The sequence below is a fragment of the Pseudochaenichthys georgianus genome, unplaced genomic scaffold, assembly GCF_902827115.2.
Source record: "Pseudochaenichthys georgianus unplaced genomic scaffold, fPseGeo1.2 scaffold_732_arrow_ctg1, whole genome shotgun sequence".
In the NCBI taxonomy this organism is placed as follows: domain Eukaryota; kingdom Metazoa; phylum Chordata; class Actinopteri; order Perciformes; family Channichthyidae; genus Pseudochaenichthys; species Pseudochaenichthys georgianus.
Genome location: NW_027263285.1, coordinates 12,303 through 37,500, shown reverse-complemented (window position 1 = coordinate 37,500; position 25,198 = coordinate 12,303). Strand labels below are relative to the sequence as shown.

General features: G+C 45.1%; 2 protein-coding genes across 2 annotated transcripts in view; one reads left to right on the top strand and one right to left on the bottom strand.

Annotated features, from left to right (window-relative positions):
* Positions 1 to 787, bottom strand: part of LOC117444096 (saxitoxin and tetrodotoxin-binding protein 1-like) — a 7,191-nt gene extending 6,404 nt beyond the window's left edge. The window contains exons 1-2 of the mRNA XM_034079814.1: positions 518 to 787; positions 80 to 225 (exon numbers count right to left, since the gene is read on the bottom strand). Coding sequence (XP_033935705.1) covers positions 80 to 225; positions 518 to 664 — 293 coding nt within the window. The 5' untranslated portion in view covers positions 665 to 787. The remainder of the gene's footprint in view (positions 1 to 79; positions 226 to 517) is intronic.
* Positions 788 to 17,833: 17,046 nt separating this feature from the next.
* Positions 17,834 to 18,799, top strand: LOC139433619 (uncharacterized). Its single transcript, XM_071202697.1, has 2 exons — positions 17,834 to 17,902; positions 17,989 to 18,799. The coding sequence occupies exons 1-2, from the start codon at positions 17,840 to 17,842 to the stop codon at positions 18,688 to 18,690; spliced, it is 765 nt and encodes a 254-aa protein (XP_071058798.1). The 5' UTR covers positions 17,834 to 17,839; the 3' UTR covers positions 18,691 to 18,799.
* The last annotated feature ends 6,399 nt before the right edge of the window (positions 18,800 to 25,198 follow it).

Here is a 25,198-nt window from a genome sequence, read left to right as displayed (position 1 = left end):
TTACATATGTATCTATACTTTCCTTCTCTTCATATTTCCACATTAGTATTTATTAGTATTTATTTGTGTTATTTCTGACCTGAAGCGGTTCCTCTCGCTGAACATCAGGGTCTGATTGTCCTCCTGGAGTCTCATCTCTACTCGGGAGCTGCTGAGAGTCCTCAGGATGTCCTGACTCTCTTGGTGGTCCGACACCGCCCAGACCAGAACCCAGTCCCCCAAAACCTGAAGACCAGCAGGGAATACTCAACATAGCTAAAATGTGTTGTGGTCTTATTTAACATTGTGGTCACATGACTCCTTCTGACTGACTAGAATGAGTTGTTGAAATGTTGACTAATACAATTAAAATTAAAATTGACCAAAGAAAAATGTTGTCTAAAAAAAGGCCTCCCACAGGGATCTGTACTCGGACCACTTTAGTTTGGTCTAAAATAGGATTTTACTTCCTCTCATCTTCAAACATAATTTTTTTACTTTACTTGTGAGACACCGTAAAATAAATGATGGGTCTCACCGGCTGCAGGTTGTCTCTGGCGAGCATCTTCGGGACATGGCATTGATCGTGATCGTGACCGTGATCGTGACCGAGATGGTGGTCCGGCTTTGCGTTAGCAACAGCTAGCAGCAGCAGCAGCAGCAGCGCTCCCTTTAAGACTTTCATCCGGAGACACAAATCAAAAAGCCAAATGCACCCTCTGGTATCTGTGAAGACACTGATCCAGGAGACGGCTGAACGGTTTATATACCGAGCTCAGAGCCCCCGAGAGCCCGAGAGCCCGAGAGCCCGAGAGCCCGAGAGCCCGAGAGCCCGAGCCGGGACAAAGTCTGTGTGCTCAGAGTGTTATTGAACTGTGATCCAACTGGCCCACTTCAACACACACACACACACACACACACACACACACACACACACACACACACACACACACACACACACACACACACACACACACACACACACACACACACACACACACACACACACACACACACACACACACACACACACACACACACACACACACACACACACACACACACACACACAATTGACCGTTATGACATGGTTTTGGTTTTGGCATCAACAAATAAATGACTGTTTGTTTTAGATCAGATATCTACGGAAGAGGATAAGGGCCACATGTGAACCTTTTTGAGGTTTGACCATTTTCAAGTACCAGATCTGAGTACTTCTACTTTTACTCAAGTACCAGATCTGAGTACTTCTACTTTTACTCAAGTACCAGATCTGAGTACTTCTACTTTTACTCAAGTACCAGATCTGAGTACTTCTACTTTTACTCAAGTACCAGATCTGAGTACTTCTACTTTTACTCAAGTACAATATCTGAGTACTTCTACTTTTACTCAAGAACCAGATCTGAGTACTTCTACTTTTACTCAAGTACAAGATCTGAGTACTTCTACTTTTACTCAAGTACAATATCTGAGTACTTCTACTTTTACTGTAACAGAGTAACACTCTGGTACTTCTGCTTTTACTCAAGAACAAGATCTGAGTACTTCTACTTTTACTCAAGTACAATATCTGACTACTTCTACTTTTACTGTAACAGAGTAACACTCTGGCACTTCTACTTTTACTCAAGTACAAGACCTGAGTACTTATACTTTTACTCAAGTACAATATCTGAGTACTTATACTTTTACTGTAACAGAGTAACACTCTGGTACTTCTACTTTTACTCAAGTACCAGATCTGAGTACTTCTACTTTTACTCAAGTACAAGATCTGAGTACTTCTACTTTTACTCAAGTACAATATCTGAGTACTTATACTTTTACTGTAACAGAGTAACACTCTGGTACTTCTACTTCTACTCAAGTACAAGATCTGAGTACTTCTACTTTTACTCAAGTACAAGACCTGAGTACTTCTACTTTTACTCAAGTACAAGACCTGAGTACTTCTACTTTTACTCAAGTACAAGACCTGAGTACTTCTACTTTCACCCTGAAAGGGATCCTCTGAGGTTTCTCCCATTACCTGGAGGGTTGGTCGAAAAGAACGTGGTCGTTAAGTGTAAGTTGTGTCCTGGCGGGTCAAAGATCCTATCTACTGCTCAAAACAGCAATTACAATCTGTTAAAACATCTGCAGAAACAACATGCTGGGACGAAGCTAGTAGCTAAGACCACGGACCCAGAGCCATCCGACGGCGACGCCACTCCACCTCCACCTGCACCCAAGCAACAGCGGTTGGATTTCAACCAAGGGACTGCTAGCCAGGTGAAAGTGGATAAAGCCATTGCACAGTATGTTGTAGAACACGTGCAGGCTATTTCTACAGTGGAGTCACCCGCTTTCAGGGAGCTAGTTAGCACGATAGCATGTCCGGGCGGCACACGGCATATGGGACGCAAAACGTTTTCCAACTACCTGGAGAAAGAATATACAACAATGGAAAGCGAGCTAAAGAAAACATTGCTAAGCAGACTGTTTGTGCCGGTCTTCACGTTAAAGTTTCAATCTTCCAGACAAAATGAGGAGAGTGCCGTCAGAGGTCTTCTTTGTTATTTATTGAGCTTTAAAACAAATTGATAACGACTCTATATAGTAATAAACGGAGCCTCTCCCTCCCCCCCCTCTCTCTCTCTCCCTCTCTCTCTCTCTCTCTCTCCCATGTTTAGCTCAGCATCAGCTGTGTAATGCTAACTTAGCTTGCTGCTAGCTTTGTAACTGAATATTTGAAAAGAAGAGTGAATGTTTGCTTGTCACACTTGTTTGAGTTGAGTGGCGTTGACATCCAACTCTTGACATGACATACAAAAGGTCGGTAACGTTAATCATTACCCGCTTTTAAGTACTTTTAACAGTTTCCCTGCGGGGGATTAATAAAGTATTTGCTTACTGATTTCTGATTCTGAAGTGTTTTGCTTATAAGTTGTTTGCATTTAGCTAAAGTGTGATGTTTGTCCTCATATTGCAATAGCCTGTTTAAAGTGATCATATAACAAACAACTAATCAGTACTGATGCTGAATGCTAATAGATAGAGGAGTGATAATAACACAGTACATGCTTTGAACTTCTTAGATATAGCTGTGCAGTATTCTCAACAGACTGGATAGCAGCAGACAATAGAAGGCTTATTACAACCAGAAGAGACATGAGACTTTTATTTGTTTAGAGACTTGAGACTTGACTTGGACTCGTGACCAAAGACTTGAGACTTGATCAAGTCTCACCCCACAAAGACTTGAGACGTGACTTGGACTCGTGACCAAAGACTTGAGACTTGACTTGGACTCGTGACCAAAGACTTGAGACGTGACTTGGACTCGTGACCAAAGACTTGAGACTTGACTTGGACTCGTGACCAAAGACTTGAGACTTGACTTGGACTCGTGACCAAAGACTTGAGACTTGACTTGGACTCGTGACCAAAGACTTGAGACTTGACTTGGACTCGTGACCAAAGACTTGAGACTTGACTTGGACTCGTGACCAAAGACTTGAGACTTGACTTGGACTTGCAAAAAAAGACTTGTGAACATCTCTGGGTAGAAGTGTGTGTTCCTGTTAAGCCCCAAAGCCCCCCTCGGCGGGTACTTTTTCTTTTCCCGACACTGTGTCTCAGGGGATCTTAATATTGAAGAACCTATTAATGAGTTATACCAAATTAACGGGAATAATCTCAGCTAACTGACGATACAAACCATGTTTACCAAAACAAAACACAAGTCTCATAAGAAGCATCTAAATGACCCCTGAGCGAAAAATGCTAACGTACTTTGGCACAGAACTCAAGATAAAAGTGCCCTTATTACTCATCGTAGCTGCACAGACAAGATATCCGATTAAAGCTGAGACTCCACAGATTATGTAGGTATATAGTATCATCACTGAGTGATCCGAACTCGGACAGGGGAAGCAAACACAGACATTACAACACGTACCTTTACGGAGCTTCTAGGGAGATCGTCTCACCGTAGCTGTCCATCTGATCAAAAGACGTGTTCAATGGCATTAAAACGAGAAAAACCGCGGCTGAATCGGTTAATCCATAGGTTTTTAATGTTTCTGTGGATTTGAAAAAATGATTTATATTCCATAATTACATTTCTATGTAAACATCGGAGAGTAAAAGTTAGCTGCTGGTAGCCACCAGAGTTATCGCAGCTTCCGGTCTTGGCTATGCGGCAGTCTCACACACACACATTACCAAATAAGGAGTGTGTGGGAGTTCCCCTCGATTCCATTGGCTCTGACGGTCAGAAAGAGATGTCAATCAGAATCGAGCAAGGGGGCCAGAGATATGGAAAATCCACCCAAAAGACCCCAGAAGTGTTTTTTTTTGCTAAATCTCTCTAAAAAGGTAAAATGTCACTTGTTTTGCATCAATCTTGATTCAGGGTACTTATTATATGTTATAGTTTGGACTCCTAAAGCTTTTAGTCTACCATCCCATCATTCAAGGGGGTCTTTCACTATAAGTAATGTTTTGACCTGAAAAATAGGCTCAGGGCTTAACTGGTTAAGTCATGGATGTTTAAAGTTGAACTTCTTCATATTTGTCTAACGTGATAGTTTACTTTTCATTCATGAAGTATGATGTTCCGCTCTCAGTACGCTTGTCCATGTTTGTGATTGGTCAAATGTTGCTAACCCCGCCCCTTTCACGTGAACGCGCTCTCAGCTGGAGAGAGAAACCCTGGCTTGATTTACCGAGGTGATAACCAGCGTCGTAGGACCGCTTAGCGAGATCTCGTTTGTTAGGGTTACCGAAGATAACTCTTAGATATCAGGTCTGTTGAACTGGCTTCGTAGCACACTGGGCGCAGGTGGCTGGATAGCAGCGCTAATGTCAAAGACACACACATTATATTTTAATTTGACCAGGATGCAGTGACAAAAATATTTGGGAAGGCTTAGTCTTCCCTAGCCTACAGTACCCGCCGCCCCTGGTCTATACTTTTGTTTTTGTTTGAATATAATGTATAAAATAGATTTGGATGTCTTTGCTGTACTTGTTGATGATGTGTGCCGGGAGAGAACAGTTCATTTCATAATGACTGAAGTTATTACATTATGTTCTCTCACAGGGACTCACTCTCTTAAGTTGTTCTACACTGCGTCCTCTGGAGTCACAAACCTCCCAGAGTTTGTGGTGGTCGCGTTGGTTGATGAAGTTGAGATGATGCACTACGACAGCAACACCAAGAGAGCAGAACCCAAACAGGACTGGATGAAGAACATCACAGAAGAGGATCCTGAGTTCTGGGAGACGCAGACTCAGATCTTTCTGGGTGCCCAGCAGTTCCACAAAAACAACATTGAAACTGCAAAGCAGCACCTCAACCAAACTTAGAGGTTAGTTAATGTTTCACCTTCTACTGGGGCTGAACGACTAATCGATTTTAAATCGAAATCGCGATTTTATATGATGCGATTATCAAATCGCAAAGCCTGCGATTTCTTTTAACCTTTTTTTTTTAAACAATTTTAATTTTAATTTTATTGTGTGTCAGTCATCCACACCAATCAGAAGTGCTGTGCTCCACATGTACCAGCCATTGTTAATCAATCAGAAGCGGCCCATGATAGAAGGTGAGAGACAGATTGATCCAATCACCTGCCAAGTGCTTTTGAAAGTGCCTGCCCTTTCCAAACGGCTTCCAATGGAGCTCCAGATGGTTTGGTGAAAGTCAGGTTAGTAATGCTCCATCACGTGTTTCTTTTACAGGGTGAGTCTCAAACTGAAGCTCGACTTGAAAGCAACCCAACGGAAGTTTCATGTAAGTTTAGTTCTTTCACTCGTAGCTCGGGCTGCGTGGGCGCTAGAGACGGGAGCACGTTGATACGACCTTCCTAGCCGGAGATATGGCCGCATTTTACACACACACACACACACACACACACACACACACACACACACACACACACACACACACACACACACACACACACACACACACACACACACACACACACACACACACACACACACACACACACACACACACACACACACACACACACACACACACACACACACACACACAATTGACCGTTATGACATGGTTTTGGTTTTGGCATCAACAAATAAATGACTGTTTGTTTTAGATCAGATATCTACGGAAGAGGATAAGGGCCACATGTGAACCTTTTTGAGGTTTGACCATTTTCAAGTACCAGATCTGAGTACTTCTACTTTTACTCAAGTACCAGATCTGAGTACTTCTACTTTTACTCAAGTACCAGATCTGAGTACTTCTACTTTTACTCAAGTACCAGATCTGAGTACTTCTACTTTTACTCAAGTACCAGATCTGAGTACTTCTACTTTTACTCAAGTACAATATCTGAGTACTTCTACTTTTACTCAAGAACCAGATCTGAGTACTTCTACTTTTACTCAAGTACAAGATCTGAGTACTTCTACTTTTACTCAAGTACAATATCTGAGTACTTCTACTTTTACTGTAACAGAGTAACACTCTGGTACTTCTGCTTTTACTCAAGAACAAGATCTGAGTACTTCTACTTTTACTCAAGTACAATATCTGACTACTTCTACTTTTACTGTAACAGAGTAACACTCTGGCACTTCTACTTTTACTCAAGTACAAGACCTGAGTACTTATACTTTTACTCAAGTACAATATCTGAGTACTTATACTTTTACTGTAACAGAGTAACACTCTGGTACTTCTACTTTTACTCAAGTACCAGATCTGAGTACTTCTACTTTTACTCAAGTACAAGATCTGAGTACTTCTACTTTTACTCAAGTACAATATCTGAGTACTTATACTTTTACTGTAACAGAGTAACACTCTGGTACTTCTACTTCTACTCAAGTACAAGATCTGAGTACTTCTACTTTTACTCAAGTACAAGACCTGAGTACTTCTACTTTTACTCAAGTACAAGACCTGAGTACTTCTACTTTTACTCAAGTACAAGACCTGAGTACTTCTACTTTCACCCTGAAAGGGATCCTCTGAGGTTTCTCCCATTACCTGGAGGGTTGGTCGAAAAGAACGTGGTCGTTAAGTGTAAGTTGTGTCCTGGCGGGTCAAAGATCCTATCTACTGCTCAAAACAGCAATTACAATCTGTTAAAACATCTGCAGAAACAACATGCTGGGACGAAGCTAGTAGCTAAGACCACGGACCCAGAGCCATCCGACGGCGACGCCACTCCACCTCCACCTGCACCCAAGCAACAGCGGTTGGATTTCAACCAAGGGACTGCTAGCCAGGTGAAAGTGGATAAAGCCATTGCACGGTATGTTGTAGAACACGTGCAGGCTATTTCTACAGTGGAGTCACCCGCTTTCAGGGAGCTAGTTAGCACGATAGCATGTCCGGGCGGCACACGGCATATGGGACGCAAAACGTTTTCCAACTACCTGGAGAAAGAATATACAACAATGGAAAGCGAGCTAAAGAAAACATTGCTAAGCAGACTGTTTGTGCCGGTCTTCACGTTAAAGTTTCAATCTTCCAGACAAAATGAGGAGAGTGCCGTCAGAGGTCTTCTTTGTTATTTATTGAGCTTTAAAACAAATTGATAACGACTCTATATAGTAATAAACGGAGCCTCTCCCTCCCCCCCCTCTCTCTCTCTCCCTCTCTCTCTCTCTCTCTCTCCCATGTTTAGCTCAGCATCAGCTGTGTAATGCTAACTTAGCTTGCTGCTAGCTTTGTAACTGAATATTTGAAAAGAAGAGTGAATGTTTGCTTGTCACACTTGTTTGAGTTGAGTGGCGTTGACATCCAACTCTTGACATGACATACAAAAGGTCGGTAACGTTAATCATTACCCGCTTTTAAGTACTTTTAACAGTTTCCCTGCGGGGGATTAATAAAGTATTTGCTTACTGATTTCTGATTCTGAAGTGTTTTGCTTATAAGTTGTTTGCATTTAGCTAAAGTGTGATGTTTGTCCTCATATTGCAATAGCCTGTTTAAAGTGATCATATAACAAACAACTAATCAGTACTGATGCTGAATGCTAATAGATAGAGGAGTGATAATAACACAGTACATGCTTTGAACTTCTTAGATATAGCTGTGCAGTATTCTCAACAGACTGGATAGCAGCAGACAATAGAAGGCTTATTACAACCAGAAGAGACATGAGACTTTTATTTGTTTAGAGACTTGAGACTTGACTTGGACTCGTGACCAAAGACTTGAGACTTGATCAAGTCTCACCCCACAAAGACTTGAGACGTGACTTGGACTCGTGACCAAAGACTTGAGACTTGACTTGGACTCGTGACCAAAGACTTGAGACGTGACTTGGACTCGTGACCAAAGACTTGAGACTTGACTTGGACTCGTGACCAAAGACTTGAGACTTGACTTGGACTCGTGACCAAAGACTTGAGACTTGACTTGGACTCGTGACCAAAGACTTGAGACTTGACTTGGACTCGTGACCAAAGACTTGAGACTTGACTTGGACTCGTGACCAAAGACTTGAGACTTGACTTGGACTTGCAAAAAAAGACTTGTGAACATCTCTGGGTAGAAGTGTGTGTTCCTGTTAAGCCCCAAAGCCCCCCTCGGCGGGTACTTTTTCTTTTCCCGACACTGTGTCTCAGGGGATCTTAATATTGAAGAACCTATTAATGAGTTATACCAAATTAACGGGAATAATCTCAGCTAACTGACGATACAAACCATGTTTACCAAAACAAAACACAAGTCTCATAAGAAGCATCTAAATGACCCCTGAGCGAAAAATGCTAACGTACTTTGGCACAGAACTCAAGATAAAAGTGCCCTTATTACTCATCGTAGCTGCACAGACAAGATATCCGATTAAAGCTGAGACTCCACAGATTATGTAGGTATATAGTATCATCACTGAGTGATCCGAACTCGGACAGGGGAAGCAAACACAGACATTACAACACGTACCTTTACGGAGCTTCTAGGGAGATCGTCTCACCGTAGCTGTCCATCTGATCAAAAGACGTGTTCAATGGCATTAAAACGAGAAAAAACCGCGGCTGAATCGGTTAATCCATAGGTTTTTAATGTTTCTGTGGATTTGAAAAAATGATTTATATTCCATAATTACATTTCTATGTAAACATCGGAGAGTAAAAGTTAGCTGCTGGTAGCCACCAGAGTTATCGCAGCTTCCGGTCTTGGCTATGCGGCAGTCTCACACACACACATTACCAAATAAGGAGTGTGTGGGAGTTCCCCTCGATTCCATTGGCTCTGACGGTCAGAAAGAGATGTCAATCAGAATCGAGCAAGGGGGCCAGAGATATGGAAAATCCACCCAAAAGACCCCAGAAGTGTTTTTTTTTTGCTAAATCTCTCTAAAAAGGTAAAATGTCACTTGTTTTGCATCAATCTTGATTCAGGGTACTTATTATATGTTATAGTTTGGACTCCTAAAGCTTTTAGTCTACCATCCCATCATTCAAGGGGGTCTTTCACTATAAGTAATGTTTTGACCTGAAAAATAGGCTCAGGGCTTAACTGGTTAAGTCATGGATGTTTAAAGTTGAACTTCTTCATATTTGTCTAACGTGATAGTTTACTTTTCATTCATGAAGTATGATGTTCCGCTCTCAGTACGCTTGTCCATGTTTGTGATTGGTCAAATGTTGCTAACCCCGCCCCTTTCACGTGAACGCGCTCTCAGCTGGAGAGAGAAACCCTGGCTTGATTTACCGAGGTGATAACCAGCGTCGTAGGACCGCTTAGCGAGATCTCGTTTGTTAGGGTTACCGAAGATAACTCTTAGATATCAGGTCTGTTGAACTGGCTTCGTAGCACACTGGGCGCAGGTGGCTGGATAGCAGCGCTAATGTCAAAGACACACACATTATATTTTAATTTGACCAGGATGCAGTGACAAAAATATTTGGGAAGGCTTAGTCTTCCCTAGCCTACAGTACCCGCCGCCCCTGGTCTATACTTTTGTTTTTGTTTGAATATAATGTATAAAATAGATTTGGATGTCTTTGCTGTACTTGTTGATGATGTGTGCCGGGAGAGAACAGTTCATTTCATAATGACTGAAGTTATTACATTATGTTCTCTCACAGGGACTCACTCTCTTAAGTTGTTCTACACTGCGTCCTCTGGAGTCACAAACCTCCCAGAGTTTGTGGTGGTCGCGTTGGTTGATGAAGTTGAGATGATGCACTACGACAGCAACACCAAGAGAGCAGAACCCAAACAGGACTGGATGAAGAACATCACAGAAGAGGATCCTGAGTTCTGGGAGACGCAGACTCAGATCTTTCTGGGTGCCCAGCAGTTCCACAAAAACAACATTGAAACTGCAAAGCAGCACCTCAACCAAACTTAGAGGTTAGTTAATGTTTCACCTTCTACTGGGGCTGAACGACTAATCGATTTTAAATCGAAATCGCGATTTTATATGATGCGATTATCAAATCGCAAAGCCTGCGATTTCTTTTAACCTTTTTTTTTTAAACAATTTTAATTTTAATTTTATTGTGTGTCAGTCATCCACACCAATCAGAAGTGCTGTGCTCCACATGTACCAGCCATTGTTAATCAATCAGAAGCGGCCCATGATAGAAGGTGAGAGACAGATTGATCCAATCACCTGCCAAGTGCTTTTGAAAGTGCCTGCCCTTTCCAAACGGCTTCCAATGGAGCTCCAGATGGTTTGGTGAAAGTCAGGTTAGTAATGCTCCATCACGTGTTTCTTTTACAGGGTGAGTCTCAAACTGAAGCTCGACTTGAAAGCAACCCAACGGAAGTTTCATGTAAGTTTAGTTCTTTCACTCGTAGCTCGGGCTGCGTGGGCGCTAGAGACGGGAGCACGTTGATACGACCTTCCTAGCCGGAGATATGGCCGCATTTTACACACACACACACACACACACACACACACACACACACACACACACACACACACACACACACACACACACACACACACACACACACACACACACACACACACACACACACACACACACACACACACACACACACACACACACACACACACACACACACACACACACACACACACACACACACACACACACACACACACACACACACACACACACACACACACACGCATCATACATGCTATTGAGAAATTAGAAGAATTAGAGAACATGTCTGTGGTTAAAAAGGGTACATATTTGAAATATGACAGTGAATGTTTGCATTAAGAAATGTCCCACACTGACTTTGGCAGTCATGGGTGTTGATGTTACATTTTTGGTTGATTCTGGGGCTACACATTCTGTGGTAAAAAAAAGGCAGATTTGCCTGAATGCAAATGTAGTGGTAGATGTATTCACTCAATAGGAGCTGGGTAACTGTAAAGGAGAATTTTCTGTACCACTTCAGAGTAAAGATAACGGTGGTGACAGTCATCCATTTCCCACATCAATAAAAAACAGTTATTTTATCATCTGTTTGCCCAACACATTTACTGGGCAGAGATCTGATTCTCCGGTTCGGCTTGGACCTCATTTTTCCACAAATGAGGGTCTTAAAGTCCGACAGCCATCTCCTACGATGGTTAAAAAAACTGTAATTTGATGCTTTATCCGACCATTTCTTAGTAACTTTTGAAGTACTGTTACTAGACTACAAAGCATTAGTCAAAAGCTCTTGCAGCAGAAACCTATCTGTTAGTGCTATAGCCACATTTAAGGAAGAGATTCCACCAATACTTAACTCGAATGGTAGGGGAGGAAACTTATACAAAATGTACACCACCCCAAATTGATCATGTTGTTGATAGTGCTATAGATGCGCTGCGAATAAAATTAGACTCTGTTGCTCCTTTGAAAAAGAAGAAAATAAAACAACATAGATTAGCTCTTAAAGCTTCTTAAAAAGCACAACCTCAATCCAGAGGTTTTAGCCAACTATAGACCTATTTCTAATCTTCCGTTCCTCTCAAAGATTCTTGAGAAAGCGGTCGCAAAACAGTTGTGTGATTACTTAAAAAACAATGATTTATTTGAAGATTTTCAGTCCGGCTTTAGAACACATGATATTCTAATAGCCTCAGACAAGGGACTTGTCTCTATTCTTGTTTTGCTCGATCTCAGTGCTGCATTTGATACTATCGACCATGACATCCTATTGCAAAGACTAGAGCACTTAGTTGGCATACAGGGAACTGCTTTAGGCTGGTTTAGGTCCTATCTATCTGAACGCGCTCAGTTTGTACGTGTTAACGATGAATCTTCCACGCAAACCAAAGTTAGCCATGGAGTGCCACAGGGCTCAGTGCTCGGACCTATTTTGTTCACATTATATATGCTTCCGTTAGGCAATATTATAAGGAATCATTCTGTAAACTTTCATTGTTATGCGGATGATACTCAACTATATTTATCAATCAAGCCTGATGAAATTAATCATCTAAATAAAATTCAAGACTGCCTCAAGGACTTAAAAACGTGGATGACCTTAAACTTTTTGATGTTAAACACGACCAAAACTGAAGTTATTGTACTTGGCCCGAAGAATCTACGAAACAAATTATCTAAAGACATACTAACTATGGATGGCATTAATTTGGCCTCCAGTGAGACTGTAAGGAATCTTGGTGTTATATTTGATCAGGATTTATCCTTTAACGCCCACATAAAATCAATTTCAAGGACCGCCTACTTCCATCTACGTAACATTGCAAAAATCAGGCATATCTTGCCTCAAAACGATGCAGAGAAACTAGTCCATGCATTTGTTACTTCTAGGCTGGATTATTGTAACTCTTTATTATCAGGGTGTACCAAGAAGTCAATCAAGTCGCTTCATCTGATTCAAAATGCTGCGGCTCGTGTACTAACCAGAGTAAGGCAAATGTCAGCCTTATGAACGGAGGTACCGTGGGACTTGCCCTTCCCATGTACGGGAGTCCGCTCAATGGAAATGCGATGTCAAGTTCCGATGTCAAGTTCCTGTCAGCGGCTAGACATATGTTACCAGTGTTTACCAGTGTTGCCAGGGGCATGATAACATCCTCCACTGGAGGTTGGGTGTTGCTGCTGTGAATAAGGCCGACTATGGGTGCCGATGGGCGGACGGTAAAGCACCGCAAAGTAGACCCCCTTTAAGTGTAGCCAGGGGCACGAGAAACATCCTCCATGGAGGTTGGGTGCTGCTGCTGTGAAGAAGGCCGACTATGGGTGCCGATGGGCGGACGGTAAAGCACCGCAAAGTAGACCCCCTTTAAGTGTAGCCAGGGGCAAGAGAAACATCCTCCATGGAGGTTGGGTGCTGCTGCTGTGAAGAAGGCCGACTATGGGTGCTGATGGGCGGACGGTAAAGCACCGCAAAGTAGACCCCCTTTAAGTGTAGCCAGGGGCACGAGAAACATCCTCCATGGAGGTTGGGTGCTGCTGCTGTGAAGAAGGCCGACTATGGGTGCTGATGGGCGGACGGTAAAGCACCGCAAAGTATACCCCCTTTAAGTGTAGCCAGGGGCACGAGAAACATCCTCCATGGAGGTTGGGTGCTGCTGCTGTGAAGAAGGCCGACTATGGGTGCTGATGGGCGGACGGTAAAGCACCGCAAAGTATACCCCCTTTAAGTGTAGCCAGGGGCACGAGAAACATCCTCCATGGAGGTTGGGTGCTGCTGCTGTGAAGAAGGCCGACTATGGGTGCTGATGGGCGGACGGTAAAGCACCGCAAAGTATACCCCCTTTAAGTGTAGCCAGGGGCACGAGAAACATCCTCCATGGAGAGTGGGTGCTGCTGCTGTGAATAAGGCCGACTATGGGTGCCGATGGGCGGACGGTAAAGCACCGCAAAGTAGACCCCCTTTAAGTGTAGCCAGGGTCACCCTGCATGCGTCGTCAAATGTGATTGAAATGGACAGATTCCTGTACATTTCAATCACTTTTAATGGGAGTCGTCAGTATATGGAGCTTAACCCATAATTCCCGGACGTTCCAGGCCGAATTTGGAAGCTCATATGCGGCCTGCCATGCGCCTCCACCCGTGGAAAGCAAAAAAAAGTAAAGAAAACGGTCAATTATATGTTAAAATAATCAAAAATGAAGTTTTTGAAAATTCTTGAAAAACGGCTAAGTGCCAACGGGGGAGGGGGTCAAGTCTTCGGCGCTTCGGAACGAAGCCCCGGAGACTTTTGCACTCCCCCGTTGCAATTTACAACGGAGAGGGGAAACGAGAGCTCCCCTCCTCCGTCCAAAATTTTCATTCATCTTTTCCAAGCTACCATCTGCACGAAATCGGAAACCCGGTTTTTGAGAGCACTTAGAAAAAAACGAGCTATTTTCACATGATGGGGAAATCATGGAGGAATGTATCCGCCTCATGAGCACTTTGGATCGGATGAAATTGTTGCCTGGAGGACCCCCAATCATGGTTCTCACAAAACTTTAAGTTTTCAAACTGGTGTCTGGAGGAATGCAAGGGGAGTTGTCAGGGGACTCTACCCGCCTCAAGAGGCACTATTTTGGGATACATTTTACCCATTTTCACCCCTTTTTATGGTTCTTCCAAAAAGTTAACTTAGACTTTTTCCGACTCTGGAGAAAGGTAGGGGGAGTTGTCAGGGGACTCTACCTGCCTTTTGGAACACTATTTTCGGATACAATTTATCCATTTTCACCCTTTTCTCTGGTTCTTCCAAAAGTTGACTTAAACTTTTTCCCACCCTGGATAAAGGTATGGGGAGTTGTCAGGGGACTCTACCTGCCTTTTGGAACACTATTTTCGGATACAATTTATCCATTTTCACCCTTTTCTCTGGTTCTTCCAAAAGTTGACTTAAACTTTTTCCCACCCTGGAGAAAGGTATGGGGAGTTGTCAGGGGACTCTACCTGCCTTTTGGAACACTATTTTCGGATACAATTTATCCATTTTCACCCTTTTCTCTGGTTCTTCCAAAAGTTGACTTGTACTTTTTCCCACCCTGGAGAAAGGTATGGGGAGTTGTCAGGGGACTCTACCCGCCTTATGGAACACTATTTTGGGGTACTTTTTTCCCATTTCACCCCTTTTTTCTGGTTCTCTGGTTGTGGCAGCCTCGCCCTGGCCGTCCACCCTCTGGGTACCTGACTCCCCTGCCTCCTCCGGGGGGCAGTTGAGAAGGGTTCAATGCCTCCCCGGAGGATACTGTTATCCCGGCAACCCGCCAGCAGATGAAAAGACCCACCCCTCCGCCTCTCCACCTCTTCTGAGGGACGAGGGAACCGCGCGGGGGTCTGCTGGAGGCTACTGCCGGGTGCTCCGTCCTGCGCCTCACCGGTACCCTGACTCCAGCGCGGTGTGGCGGCCTCGCCCTGGCCGTCCACCCTCTGGGTACCTGACTCCCCTGCCTCCTCCGGGGGGCAGTTGAGAGGGGTTCAATGCCTCCCCGGAGGATACTGTTATCCCGGCAACCCGCCAGCAGATGAAAAGACCCACCCCTCCGCCTCTCCACCTCTTCTGAGGGACGAGGGAACCGCGCGGGGGTCTGCTGGAGGCTACTGCCGGGTGCTCCGTCCTGCGCCTCACCGGTACCCTGACTCCAGCGCGGTGTGGCGGCCTCGCCCTGGCCGGCCACCCTCTGGGTACCTGACTCCCCTGCCTCCTCCGGGGGGCAGTTGAGAGGGGTTCAATGCCTCCCCGGAGGATACTGTTATCCCGGCAACCCGCCAGCAGATGAAAAGACCCACCCCTCCGCCTCTCCACCTCTTCTGAGGGACGAGGGAACCGCGCGGGGGTCTGCTGGAGGCTACTGCCGGGTGCTCCGTCCTGCGCCTCACCGGGACCCTGACTCCAGCGCGGTGTGGCGGCCTGGCCCTGGCTGTCCACCCTCTGGGTACCTGACTCCCCTGCCTCCTCCGGGGGGCAGTTGAGAAGGGTTCAATGCCTCCCCGGAGGATACTGTTATCCCGGCAACCCGCCAGCAGATGAAAAGACCCACCCCTCCGCCTCTCCACCTCTTCTGAGGGATGAGGGAACCGCGCCGGGGTCTGCTGGAGGCTACTGCCGGGTGCTCCGTCCTGCGCCTCACCGGGACCCTGACTCCAGCGCGGTGTGGCGGCCTCGCCCTGGCCGTCCACCGTGCGCCCTCTGGGTCGTACCCGAAACTGTCGGGTATCCTTTGGGAGAATCAGACTCTGGAGGAACGTGAGGGGAGATTACAGGGATCTCTGCCCGCCTAACGAGTGCCTAAATGGGACACCGCACCATGATGCAAATGAAAACAAACACAGATTTGAAAATAAGCTGAGTGCGTCTTTCGTGAGTCTTTTCACGCTTCCTTCTTTTTTACCCACGATTCTGGTGACATTTTCCGGTACCGAAATGCTCAAGAATACAGGTCGGATGGCGGTCCGTTGTCCGATCTGCAATAGCTCCTACCGTGCCCTGAGCAAGCACCTACAGAGGAACCATGGTGTGCGTAACTTGGATGAAAGAAAAATTCTGCTGTTGTTGGCCAACGGACGGACCAACATTAGGCTCCATCCCTGTACCATTCTGGGATGCGAGTACCACGGCACAAGGCTGGATCGCCACTTGGCCAGAGACCATGTTGAGCTGGCCCGGGAGGAACTACATGTGGTTCAAAATCAAATGAAAATGACAGTGGCCAAGAAGGAGCTTTATGAACTCCGAATGACAAACCCCACAATAGAAATGATTACCGCTTGGGCTGTTGACACGGTGGCAGACGACGATATACTGTCACAACCTCCACCCTTGTCCCCGGTGAATGAATGTGACAACCCGGACTGCAAAGAATGGAGGCTGGAGGCTAACGCAGTGAGGGCTCAGCGGGACATATATGCTGCTGAGGTGAAATCCCTGCGCTGCAAGTTGCAGCAGAGGATAAAGGACAAGCGACAGAGGATGGATCAGCGGGCCGGGGACATGCCCGCGTTCGATGGGGAGGAACGAGAGCGGGTCATTCTGAAGAAACGACCCCGACCAGAGTCGACACCAACGAGGCTGTCCAAGTCGAAAGGTCCCTCCTGCAGCACGTCTCCCATTCCTGCCTGCAGCACGTCTCCCATTCCCGCCTGCAGCACGTCTCCCATTCCCGCCTGCAGCAAGTCCCCCACTGGCTCTCACACCCATTCATCCAGCTCCTCAGAGCCTGCATCCATCCATACCGAGGCCTCGTCAACCTCCCCTCCCATAAATTCCCCCTGGTTCCGGGGCAGGGGCCGGGGAAATATAATGCGGGACATAACATTCCCACGGATCATGGGTAAGTGTTTTGGCTATGTGACACATGCAGTTTCTGTAACACATCATGTGTTGTCATTAAAGTACTGTTTATATTTCACAGAGGAGTATCTGCAAGGATACCGGCAGCATTATGCAGGTATCGACTCACCAGTGAGGCTCCAGGAAAACACAGTCTCCAAACTAAGCAGAGTGAAGTCGTTCCTCAGTTTCATGGCACACGGTTTCAATCGCCTGTCTGACTGGCTCTTTTTGAGGGATCTCAAGAGGATACGCGGGTGGTCCCGGAGCCTGATGAAGTCAAGCCTTCAGGTCACGACCTCCGACTTCTACATCAAGAATATATCACACTTTCTCAAGTACATGGCCGACACACCGTGCAAGGGGAGCAGGCTCAGCCAAACCGACATGATTTTAATCAAACGGGAAGTAGTTGCCATCCTGAAGTCCCTGAAGAGAAAAGTACTTATCCACCAGATGCAAGTGAAGCGTGACAAGATGGAAGGTCTGCCGAGCCACAACGACCTAATGACATGCTTGACTTCGACCACCACTCGCATCCCTCAGCTCCTGGATGTGATGGCCAGCAATCCGACTACCGCGACCCGGACACTGCTCTATGGGTATATGACTCTTCATTGGAGCTGCATTTATGGCCACCGTCCGGGGGTCTACTCCAACATGACCAACGCCGAGGTCCGAAAGGCGGATACAACTGGCACTGCCTTCGGCTACCTGGTTCATGTGAGTGCTATTAATCAATGTATTTATTCTGGCAGTTATATGCATGATTGACATTGTATTGACACTCTCTATCTCTGTCATAACAGGTAAGTAACCACAAGACGGCCAACGCGTTCGGGGAGGCGCAGCTGTACCTCACCGTAGAAGAATTTGGATGGATGAAGAGGTGGCTGGAAATTAAGGGTACGCTGATCTGCACCCAGAGCCGTTACTTTCTGTACACAGAGGGGAAGAACCCGTTCAGGAAGCTTGCCTACTCCCTGAGGTTGGCATGGGCTGATGTGGGGCTCCGCAGTCCCATTAACTTCACCGACCTCCGCACAGTCCACGCCGATAATGCGAAGAGGTTTCAAGACAAAGGCAACCGCCAAAGAGTGAGTGATTTCATGTGTCACAACACTGCAACTGCGGACAAATTTTACGCGAATAATCCTTCTTTGAAGGAGGCTGCGGACATTCGGTTGCTCTTCACAGAGTCACTTCAAGCAGCGGCGGCGGCATCGACAGCAGCAGCAGCAGCAGCGGGAAATGAAGACACTTTTGCGGGTATTGACATCGACAGTGACAACTCTGGAGAGGAGCACAGCCCGGCTCCCTACCAAGACTCCCTACCAAGACATGTCCCGAAGAGGGACCAGTCACTGGCCGAACACAACCCCTCAGACATGGGTGAAGAGAGGGTGCCATACTCTGCCCCAACTTCACCCACTGTTGCCAGTGATCAACTTGTAAATATGCAGTGTGTTGTTGTAATCAGTCCCCTTGTAAATACGTTATATCCTGTTTGAATTTATTTATTACTGTCAATATTACTGTAAATAAAGTTTGTTAAAATTACTAAGTCTTCTGTTTTTAATCCCACTATGGGTTTTCTTCTTTTAAGATCCCCAGGGGCACGATATTCTGGTTCTGGTGGTAGCATGTAGGTGTTTAGTCCGAGTGAGGAGTGCTCAAGTGTGGGATGATTTGTAAGGTAGAAGAGGGTAAAAAAAGTTAAAGTGTGAACCTCCAGCAGGGCAGGTGGTGCTGTGAAGAAGGCCGACTATGGGTGCCGATGGGCGGACGGCAAAGCACCGCAAAGTAGACCCCCTTTAAGTGTAGCCAGGGGCACGAGCAAAATCCTCCATGGAGGTTGGGTGCTGCTGCTGTGAAGAAGGCCGACTATGGGTGCCGATGGGCGGACGGCAAAGCACCGCAAAGTAGACCCCCTTTAAGTGTAGCCAGGGGCACGAGCAAAATCCTCCATGGAGGTTGGGTGCTGCTGCTGTGAAGAAGGCCGACTATGGGTGCCGATGGGCGGACGGCAAAGCACCGCAAAGTAGACCCCCTTTAAGTGTAGCCAGGGGCACGAGCAAAATCCTCCATGGAGGTTGGGTGCTGCTGCTGTGAAGAAGGCCGACTATGGGTGCCGATGGGCGGACGGCAAAGCACCGCAAAGTAGACCCCCTTTAAGTGTAGCCAGGGGCACGAGAAACATCCTCCATGGAGAGTGGGTGCTGCTGCTGTGAGGAAGGCCGACTATGGGTGCCGATGGGCGGACGGTAAAGCACCGCAAAGTAGACCCCCCTTTAAGATTCCCAGGGGCACGAGATTCTTGAGGGTGTGATCATCTTGGTTTAGTCCGTGGGGGAGTGCTTAAGTTCGGGGGCCCGGGGACCCAAGGTGCTCGAGGTTCTGGAGGTACATGGGAGGGATCCTGGAGCTCCTCAGTCCGTGTTTTGGGGGTCTTGGAGCGGCCACAGAGAGGTGCTTTTCCCCGGGGTATGTCATGGAAGTCTGAAATAACCTGTTTGCTCATGTCAGGGAGAGATGCTGGGGCTGCTGCGTCCGTGTTTTGGGGGTCTTGGAGCGGCCCCGAAGAGGTGGCTTTGTCGGTGTACCTAATGGGTAAGAAAGCCAGTCTACACAGGTCGTGAAATGTGATTGAAATGTACAGAGTGCTGTACATTTCAATCACTTTGAATGGGAGTGGTGAGGTGTGGATGAAATGGCCATATCTCCCTTAAATTCACATCAAACTCACCCAGCTTTCACACACTATTTCATGGGTAACAGAGCCATGTGCACCATGCATTTAAAGTAATGTTAGCCAGCTTTCAGACACTAATTCGTGGGTAATAAAGGCCTGTACATCTCCCTGTTTGAAAGGGCCATATCTCCCTTAAATTCACAGCAAAGTTACCCATCTTTCACACACTAATTCATGGGTAACAGAGCCATGTGCACCATGCATTTAAAGTAATGTTAGCCAGCTTTCAGACACTAATTCGTGGGGAAGAAAGTCACCCTGGTCGGGTCGTGAAATGTGATTGAAATGTACAGAGTGCTGTACATTTCAATCACTTTGAATGGGAGTCGTGAGGTGTGGATGAAATGGCCATATCTTCCTTAAATTCACATCAAACTCACCCAGCTTTCACACACTATTTCATGGGTAACAGAGCCATGTGCACCATGCATTTAAAGTAATGTTAGCCAGCTTTCAGACACTAATTCGTGGGGAAGAAAGTCACCCTGGTCGGGTCGTGAAATGTGATTGAAATGTACAGAGTGCTGTACATTTCAATCACTTTGAATGGGAGTCGTGAGGTGTGGATGAAATGGCCATATCTCCCTTAAATTCACAGCAAAGTTACCCATCTTTCACACACTAATTCATGGGTAGCAGAGCCATGTGCACCATGCATTTAAAGTAATGTTAGCCAGCTTTCAGACACTAATTCGTGGGTAATAAAGGCCTGTACATCTCCCTGTTTGAAAGGGCCATATCTCCCTTAAATTCACAGCAAAGTTACCCATCTTTCACACACTATTTCATGGGTAATAAAGCCATGTGCACACTGTATTTAAAGGGCTGCAGGAACACTTTACCCGCCTTGTAAACACCTTCTCCTGGGTAAAACAATCCATGTATTTCCGCCTGCTTTCCATCAGCACCCGCCAGTCATTTCAAACGGTTTCAAATCGTTTTTTCACTTTTAAAAACAGCTTTCTGCCCTGTAAATGATTTCTAATCATTATTACCGTCATGGAGGAGCTGCAGGGACACTTTACCCGCCTTTTAAACACCTTTTCCTGGGTAAACAATCAATGTATTTCCGCCAGGGTCACAGCCTGCTGCTGCTGCTGCTGCTGCTGCTGCTGCGGCGGCTGCTGCTGCTGCTGCTCTCCCTCCCTAAATTCACATCAAACTCACCCAGCTTTCACACACTATTTCATGGGTAATAAAGCCATGTGCACACTGTATTTAAAGTAATGTTAGCCAGCTTTCAGACACTAATTCCTGGGGAAGAAAGTCACCCTGGACGGGTCATCAAATGTGATTGAAATGGACAGATTCCTGTACATTTCAATCACTTTTAATGGGAGTCGTGAGGTGTGGATGAAATGGCCATATCTTCCTTAAATTCACATCAAACTCACCCAGCTTTCACACACTATTTCATGGGTAATAAAGCCATGTGCACACTGTATTTAAAGTAATGTTAGCCAGCTTTCAGACACTAATTCGTGGGTAATAAAGGCCTGTACATCTCCCTGTTTGAAAGGGCCATATCTTCCTTAAATTCACATCAAACTCACCCAGCTTTCACACACTATTTCATGGGTAATAAAGCCATGTGCACACTGTATTTAAAGTAATGTTAGCCAGCTTTCAGACACTAATTCCTGGGGAAGAAAGTCACCCTGGACGGGTCATCAAATGTGATTGAAATGGACAGATTCCTGTACATTTCAATCACTTTTAATGGGAGTCGGTGTGGATGGCCTGTTGAATCCGATTTTGAGCACTCTTTTCCCCGCATAAACTAGTTTAAATCACCGTTAAACACTTATTCTGTTGATGTCTATATAACCGACTTCCCGCTATGCATTAAGTCGGTTATATGGACCCTGTACACTAGGCATACCGCGGCCGGTAGTAAATGTCCAACCATTGTACCCTCTGGTCCCTAGGGTATGTAAGGAATGGCCTGCTCTACTCTTTTAAAACGGAATTGCAGTTTTATTGCTTATAGATTATCAGAACATTTCAAAGGGGACACAGCCACATTGGATATTAACCTATGGATGAACTACATCATCGTTGTTATCGTTTTAATGCCATTGAAGACCAGTTTTGACCAGACAAAACCAAGATAAGCCATTTTAGCATTGTAGGCTACCTAGCGCCACTTGTTTTGAGGTGGGCACCGTTAGATTCTGTGTCTTTACGGTCATAAACGATATGTTGGATGTGCGGCTAGGATAAGTAATAAGGGAGCTAGGAGTGATTTTCGGTGCAGTAATAGGTTAGCATTTTTCGCTCGGGGCTAATTCAGAGGCTCACTGTTAGCATGGTGTGTATTTAAATGAAAAAGATCATTTAAATGAGTTTTTTCCCGTTATATGGATATAAAATATTTATTTATTAATATTTATTATTTTATTAAATATGAAGGTTACTTAGACGTTGTTTCCTGCAAATGACGCGATTTCGGCCCCGGAACCGGGTCCGTGGGGCCTAAGAGGTTAATGGGAGCTTTTTGTTTTTTTGGGAGCCCTTTTTTTAAGTAACTAACTTTTTTCACAGTAACGCGTTACTTGTCCCTCTTGGTTTAGTCCGTGGGGGAGTGCTTAAGTGTGGGTACACAGGTTTGCCTGGTGCCCAAGGTTATGGAGGTGCTGGTGTCACCCCATATTCACATAACTTTTACCCGCCTTAAGAGACATTATTTTGGGGTACAATTGATCAGTTATTTAGTCTGTGAACAGTTATTTAGTCCTGTACATTTCATGCACTTTTAATGGGTCGTCAAATGTGGATGAAATGGACAGACTCCTGTACATTTCATGCACTTTTAATGGGTCGTCAAAAGTGCATGAAATGGACAGACTCCTGTACATTTCATGCACTTTTAATGGGCAGATTCCTCCTCACTTTAGTCCGAGTGAGGAGTGCTCAAGTGTGGGAGGATGTGTAAGGCAGAAGAGGGTAAAAAAAGTTAAAGTGTGAACCTCCAGCAGGGCAGGTGGTGCTGTGAAGAAGGCCGAATATGGATGCCGATGGGCGGACAGTAAAGCACCACAAAATCCACCACCTTTCAGTGTTAGCAGGGCCATGAGAACATCCTCCACAGGAGGGTGGGTGGTGCTGCTGTGAAGAAGGCCGAATATTGATGCTGTTGTGCGGACAGTAAAGCACCACAAAATCCACCACCTTTAAGTGTCACCAGGGGCATGATGTTCTGGAGGGTGTGAACATCTGGGTTTAGTCCGTTGGGGAGTGCTTAAGTCCGGGGGTCCGGGGTCTCACGGTGTGTGAGGTTATGGAAGTATGCATGATTTTCTAAATTTTCGAAAAAACGGCTAAGTGCCAACGGAGGAGGGGCTGCAAAAAGCTTCCGGTGGAAGCCCCGGAGACATTTGCACTCCCCCGTTGCAATTTACAACGGAGAGGGGAATCGAGACCTCCCTTCCTCCGTCCAAAAAATTCATTCATCTTTTCCAAGCTACCATCTGCACGAAATCGGAAACCCGGTTTTTGAGAGCACTTATAAAAAAACGGGCTCTCAGATGTGGGACACAGCGACTGTAATACCATAATGAGGGTAAAATTAGCCAGAATTCCCCTCCCACAGAGAGTTTACTTTACGTTTGTGGGGACCGAGCGTATGGCTGCGTGCCCTTTGACATTTTTTATGGCACCTGTTATCTAGCCTACCTAATTCCTTTAATCCGTAAAGTAGAGGCAAATGAGATTGCAGCGATACTTCCCTCTCTACACAGGAACAGCAGGTCCATTACAAAAGGACAACAGATAGCGAGCCTATTTTTGCCTCGGTACGGCATTTATGTTAGTCAGCAGGAAATCATGGCATTGTCCAAAGTAGTGGAAAATCATCTAAATGTATCAAACACAGCGATGTTAGCTGAACACAAAGAATTTCAGGAAGTTAGGACAGTAGCACTACAGAACCGCATGGCGCTGGACCTCCTCTTAGCTGCCCAGGGGGGCGGATGTAAGGTGATTGGAACTGAGTGCTGTTCTTTTGTCTCTGATGCGACGCCGGAAGTTATGGATATGATTCATGATACTGCTAACGGGATAAAAGAATTGCATGAAAATCATGGGTTTACATTTGGGGATTTAAGTGGAACCCTTGGATCCTGGGGAGCGGGGTTGGTTAAATTTGTTGTTACTGTTGCAGTGTTTATCTTGGTTGTGCTAATCCTAGTGACCTGTTTGATCACTGTAGTTAAATTAGCCATACGCAGGGTTGCCAAGACTACCCTCCAGGCCCCACAGAGGCTAGTGGGGTATTCAACTGTAGATGACACAATGTTGATGTACGACGCCGACCTTCCAGACCCATGGGTCTCCATGGCAGTTCCTGTACCTTGGGTACCTCCTTTCAGCGATTGATAAATTGATTAAAGTTGACACTCAGAATAAAGAACAGATGTTTTGATTTTTCCTTCCTCAGGTTGTTTACAATAAAATGTCTGACTTTTCCTTTTCAGATTTTGAAACAAATGTATTTGAATAAAATGTATGTAGTAAAGTGCCTTACTCTTGAATAAGTCTACTGAAGTAAACGTAAAGTAATGTTAAAGATTGAGGACACAGTACCTTTACAGATTACAGATTGATCGATTCATCACTGTGAATTTATACCTTAACTGTGAATCTTAACTGGATCTCTCATGATTCTGATTTTATACCTCAATTGGATTTCTTATAATCCTACATTCTAATTGTGTTTTAATAAGTAATTGCCTTGAAGTAAATCTTTGAGATGTAAACTGATTTTGAATTTGTGTTTGATGAATGAGATTAACTGAGTGATAAATGATAAAAGATCTTGTTTTTGAAACATATATTTTACTATTATATTTGTGTATTGCATGTGTGTTATTATTGTGCTTTTGACAAAAAGAAATCAACCACTGAAGAGAGATGATTTTTCTATTGTGGTTGTCTGTATCAACCATTGTGATTGAATGTTTCAATCTTATTCTGCTTTTGATGTAATTAATGTAATGGGAACCCACACAACTCTGAGGACGTTTTATTTGATTTAAGTAGTGACTTAAATATTCTTAGACTAATGTTAATTGGTTATCAATAAATTGATAAAAGAAAGGATCTGTGAAAGAATATTTTAATGTGATCTGTGCATTTGGAGACTTTTAGTCTTTTCTCCTTTGTGTCCTGTTTGTAATTTGAACAGGGCAAAGGTCAAGAGGCTCTGCCTTTCCTGTGGGGGAAGTGTGGACCATGCACGTTGGCATTAACAGGCCGTTCTTTGTTTT